Genomic DNA, 6000 nt, shown 5'->3' on the forward strand with positions numbered 1-6000 from the left:
GGGGTGGATCGGAGCACAGGGGGGTAGATCGGAGCACAGGGGGGGGGATCGGAGGACGGGGGGAGCGGACAGGAGCACGGGGGAGCGGACAGGGGGACGGAGGGGGGTACCGGACAGAAAGGAGGACTGGGGAGGAGATCGGGGCGGTGGGGGGGGGGGGGCAGAACATGATTTCCAGCCATGGCAGATGCTATTGCAGCATCGGCCATGGCTGGATTGCAATATTTCACCATTTTCATAGGTGAAATATTGCAAATTGCTCTGATTGGCTGTTGCACTTTCAACAGCCAATCAGAGCGATCGTAGCCACGTGGGGGCAAAGCCACCCCCCTGGGCTGAAGTACAACTCCCCCTCTCCCTGCAGATCGGGTGAAATAGGAGTTAACCCTTTCACCCGATCTGCAGGGACGCGATCATTCTGTGACACAGCATATGCGTCACAGGTCGGATTGGCACCGACTTTCATGACGCATACGCTGTGTCACAGGTCGGGAAGGGGTTAAGGATAGACTGGAGAGGGGAAAGTCGAGTGAGGGGGAGGCCAATTAATAGAGCGTTACAGTAGTCCAGGCGGGAGTGGATTAGGGCAACAGTGAGGGTTTTTGTGGTTTCCATGGTGAGAAAAGGGCGAGTTCTAGAGATGTTCTTTAGGTGTAAGCGGCACGAGCGGGCAAGAGATTGTATGTGGGAGGTGAAGGAGAGATCGGAGTCAAACATAACACCCAGACAGCGTGCCTGCTGCCGGGGTGTTATTATGGTGCCACCCACGGAGAGGGAAATGTCAGATTTCTCTTTATAGGTATATTTTTGAGTAAAATGTAAATTGCTCTTTTATTTTATAAGCTTCTTACAACATGTCTCTGAATTTCCAAGCAATACATTTTGTATTTTTTTTTTCTGAAAAAGAAAAATGGTCAAAATGAAAAAAACAAAAACCTCTGTGCTTTCACACCTCAAATAATGCAAGAAAACTAGTTCATAATCATATTACTATTATTATTATTATTATTATTTTATTTTTTTAGAAACAAGAATACTAATGTTTTACCTCAGGAAGAGTTCAGAAATCAATATTTTGTGGAATAACCATGATTTTTAATCCCAGCTTTCATGCATCTTGGCAGCTTTCCACCAGTCTTTCACACTGCTCCTGGTACAATAATGTCAGCAGTTCTTTATTTGATGGCTTGTGACTATCCATCTTCCTCTTGATTACATTCCAGAAGTCTACATTGGGGTTTAGGTCTGGAGATTGGGCTGCTCATGACAGGGTTTTGATGTGGCTGTCTCTTTATTGTTTGCCAGAGCTGTATATAGTGATAATGACTATACATAGTGGTATCACAGGGGTGTAATAATGACGATACAATGTTATCATAGGGGTGTAATAATGTTATCATAGGGGTGTAATAATTATACAGTGATATCAGAGTGGTGTAATAATGACTATACAGTGATATCTCAGGGCTGTAATAATGCCTATACACAGTGACCTCACAGGGGTGTAATAATGAATATTCACAGTGATATCACAGGGGTGTAATAATGATTATACAGTGATATCAGAGTGGTGTAATAATGACTATACACAGTGATATCACAGGGATGTAATAATGAATATACCCAGTGACCTCACAGGGGTGGAATAATGGCTATACACAGTGACATCATGGGGCTGTAATAATGACTATACACAGTAACCTCACAGGGGTGTAATAATGACTATACATATTTATATCGCAGGGGTGTAATACTGACTATACATAGTGATATCACAGTCGTGTAACAATGTCTATACAGTGTTATCTCAGGGGTGTAATAATGAATATGCAGTGATATCAGAGTGGTGCAATAATGACTATATAGTGGTATCACAGGGATGTAATGCCTATACACAGTGTTATCACAGAAGTGTAATATGAATATATACATTGATATCACAGGGTGTAATAATGACGATACAGTGTTACCACAGGGGTGTAATAATGACTATACACAGTGATATCACAGGGGTGTAATAATGATTATACACAGTGACCTCACATGGGTGTAATAATGACTATACATAGTGACCTCACGGGTGTAATATTGACTATTTATGGTGATATATGGGTGTAATAATGACAATACATAGTGATATCACAATGGTGCAATACTGACTATTCAGTGTTCTCTGTACCAATCTGTTATCATAAATTTGTTTACTGTACACGATATCTATAACTTTGTATGTATCCCCCGTCTCATGTACAGCACCATGGAATTAATGATCCTATATAAATGAATAATAATAATATCGCTGGGGTGTAATAATGCCTATACACAATGTTATCACAGCTATGAAATAATGGATATATACAGTGATATCACAGGGATGTAATAATGGCTATACACAGTGTTATCCAAGTGGTGTAATAATGCCTGTGCAGTGTTATCACACGGGTGTAATAATGGTTAGACAGGAAAGATATATATCTTGGTACCGTGTTAGCCACTAGATAGAAAGTCTTTGCCTGATGAAGAGACCTGTGTTGTCTGGAAAGCTTGCAATTTGTTACCATCTTTTCAGTTAGCCATTAAAAGGTATCAACCACTGAGGACTCTCAATTCTAAATATTTTTCTAATGGTTAGACAGTGATATCACAGGGGTGTAATTGTGATATCACTGTATAGTATCATTGAGGTGTAATAATGACTATATATAGTGATATCACAACGATGTAATAATGACTATACACAGTGACCTCACAGGGGTGTAATAATGACTATATACAGTGATATCACAGGGGTGTAATAATGCCTATACACAGTGATATTGCAGGGGTATAATAATGACTATACACCTATATGTTATAGGTTTGTGATAATGAATAAAGTGCCTTGAAAAAGTGTTCATACCTCATGACTTTTTCCTCATTTTCACGTTACATCCACAAACGTAAATGTATTTTATTGGGATTTTATGTGATACCAACACAAAGTATCAACTATTTGGAACGTGTAAAGGACATACTGCACATGGTTTTCTACATATTTTAAAAATAAAAGGGGAAGTGGCCACTCAGGATTTTAGTTAGGTGTATCAGATTACAGGGGGCCGAGTTCAAATGCACATGACAATTTTCAGATTTGTGATTTTAAAATTTGGCCATTTTGTATCAACCAGTAGACATGTTCTGTACAGACAAGAACCTTTCCTAATAAAATGTGCCTAGAAAATCCAGGTCCAAAATATGTTTTAATTGGCAAAAAATAGAAGGATTTGTGGTAGTTCACTCACGTGGCTGCACAGAGAGGTAGGAAATCTGGGTAGACTGTCTCTTTAAGTCTTTGTTGGTTTATTATCCAGCTGCTCTGAAGCAGCACAGGTTCAGTCTGTGCCCACCAAGCCACAAAGCCTCTGGAGACTCCTTTCTCCTGGCTAGCTGAACACCGACTGCCTTTAGAGCTCGGTTATTTAAACCTGCGCCTCTGATTTCCATCATGTGATTGATCACATGATTATGACCTCACGCAGGTCCTGGCACGTCTGCCCGCTCTATGAGGGTCCACATAAAACCAGCTCTTTTATGCAACTTAACCCTCTCAACACGTAGTGTGCTGGAGAAAAAAATGTTCTGGTTTCATATCACTGACGCCGTTAAGTGCAGTGACACATATCTCCTTTCTACCACCCTGCCAGTGACTCACACATTTTACACAAATGTTGCCTAATCTCTTATATTACCAATGATTGCAATTATAGCTTCAAGCAAACCAATTGCAGAACAAGAATCATATGTTTATCTGAATCATGAAATCAATTTTATAATTTTTACTCCTAACAGGAAAACCCAGTAACATCTCTGAGGGAGATGTCATGTTATCACTGAGCTATAAAGCAGAAGAAGATAGCATGCAGCACTCTCCGGCGGAAAACCTCATCCCCCTGAATGAGCATCAAGCATTTGACACTACAGATCTGCCATATAATCCCGACACACCTCCTGACCAATCACAGATTGCTACTTCAAGTATAAGTAAAAGACTTCAGCTGGGAGAATGTGGAAAGAACCACTGTGCACACAGCTACGGTCTCCTTACAAACAAAAGAAGTCACACAGTAAAAAAGACGTATAAATGCCTTGAGTGTGGTCGATGTTTTACCCAGAAATCAAATCTAGTAACACATGGGAGAACTCACACAGGAGAGAAGCCGTTTCCATGCTTAGAATGTGGGAAATATTTTACTCATAAATCAAGTCTGGTTGTACACAAATTTATTCACACAGGAGAGAGACCATTTTCATGTTCAGAATGTGAGAAATGTTTTACACATAAATCAAGTCTGATAAAGCATGAGAGAAGTCACAGAGGAGAGAAGCCATTTCCATGTTCACTTTGTGGGAAATGCTTTACTCGTAGATCAGGTCTAAATCAGCATGAGAAAAGGCACAAAGGAGAGAAGCCGTATTCATGTTCAGAATGTGGGAAATGTTTTACAGATAAATCAAATTTTGTTACACATCAGAGAATTCACACAGGAGAGAAACCATTTACATGTTCAGAATGTGGGAAACGCTTTACAAATAAAGCACATCTAGTTCTACACGAGAGAAGTCACACAGGGGAGAAGCCATATTCATGCCCTGAATGTGGGAAATGTTATAAAGATAAATCGCGTCTTGTTAAACATGAGCGAACTCACACAGGGGAGAAGCCGTATTCATGTTTAGAATGTGGAAGCTGCTTTACTTATAAATCGGGTCTTGTTAGACATCAGAGAACTCACACAGGAGAGGCATTTTGATGGTTTTTATGTTGATAATCTTAATGTTAAATTCCGCATTGGAGTCAGTGAGTGCTACCTAGTGGAAGGATATTCAAATCCACAATGTATGTTAAGAGAAATTCATGACACTCTAAAGTATTCTGATGCAAATTAAAGGATTTTAGTCTCACAAGGGACTTAATCATTCAAATCGCTATCAGGTAAATACCAGTATTGGATTGGAGGAGGCTCACATGGTACCAATATTTAAGAAAGGTAAGAAGGTGGATCCAGGCAACTACTGTCTGGTAAGCCTGATATCAGCAGGGTGACATATATGAAGTTATTATAAGAGATGACTGCAGACAATATTATAACTGACAACCAGCACAGATTCATGAAATATACGTTGTGTCTGACAACATGTTATGTTTCTATGAGGAGGTAAGTGCAGATCTGGATGTAGGTAACGTGGCTGATGTAATTTATGTGGACTTTGCTAATACATCTGATCCTGTACCACATAACAGCCTTATACTGAAGCTACAGATGCCGGGACTGGGGAAGCTATATGCAGATGGGTAAGGAATTGGCTAAATGACAGAAAACAAAGAGTCATCATAAATAGTATGTTCTCTAAATAGGATATAATCAGCTGTGGGGAACCCCAGGGCTCTGTGCTGGGAACAGTGGGGATCTGTACCCGGGGGCAGTGGTGACCGTGGGGATCTGTATCGGGAGCAGTGGGGAACCGCAGGGATCTGTGCCGGAAGCAGTGGGGACCGTGGGGATCTGTACAGGAAGCAGGGGGGGCCGTGGGGATCTACCGGGAGTACGGACTCTGGGGATCTGTTCTGGGAGCAGTGGAGACAGCAGGGATCTGTAATGGGAGCAGCAGGGATCTGTACTGGGAGCAGTGGGAACCACGCACCGCAGGGATCTGTGCTAGGACCGATTTTTTTAACTCCTTTATTAATGACCTTATGGATGGATTGAGAGTAAAGTGTCAGTCTGATTCTTATTCTTTGCTGACGACACCAAACTATGTAGGATAAAATCTGACAGTACAATATTACAGTACGGTGTGCATGAGACATTTGATGACCAAACACTTGTCACATATGATTAACCCCTTCCTGACATGCGCCATTCATATACTGCTTTGCCGGAGACTCTTTCCCGCAAAGAGCAGTATATCTATGGCGGCACGATCGCGCGGCCTCACGCTAAGTACCATGGCAATGGGGTG

The 6000-nt window shown here is 41.3% G+C and overlaps 1 protein-coding gene across 3 annotated transcripts in view; it reads left to right on the forward strand.

Moving 5' to 3' along the window:
* Positions 1-5462, forward strand: part of LOC143817530 (uncharacterized) — a 129849-nt gene extending 124387 nt beyond the window's left edge. For all 3 annotated transcript variants that reach the window (XM_077299019.1, XM_077299020.1, XM_077299021.1), the window contains one exon: positions 3829-5462. In XM_077299019.1, the coding sequence (XP_077155134.1) occupies positions 3829-4790 (962 nt within the window). In that variant the 3' untranslated portion in view covers positions 4791-5462. The remainder of the gene's footprint in view (positions 1-3828) is intronic.
* The last annotated feature ends 538 nt before the right edge of the window (positions 5463-6000 follow it).

Source organism: Ranitomeya variabilis, chromosome 3 (assembly GCF_051348905.1).
Source record: "Ranitomeya variabilis isolate aRanVar5 chromosome 3, aRanVar5.hap1, whole genome shotgun sequence".
Lineage (NCBI taxonomy): Eukaryota > Metazoa > Chordata > Amphibia > Anura > Dendrobatidae > Ranitomeya > Ranitomeya variabilis.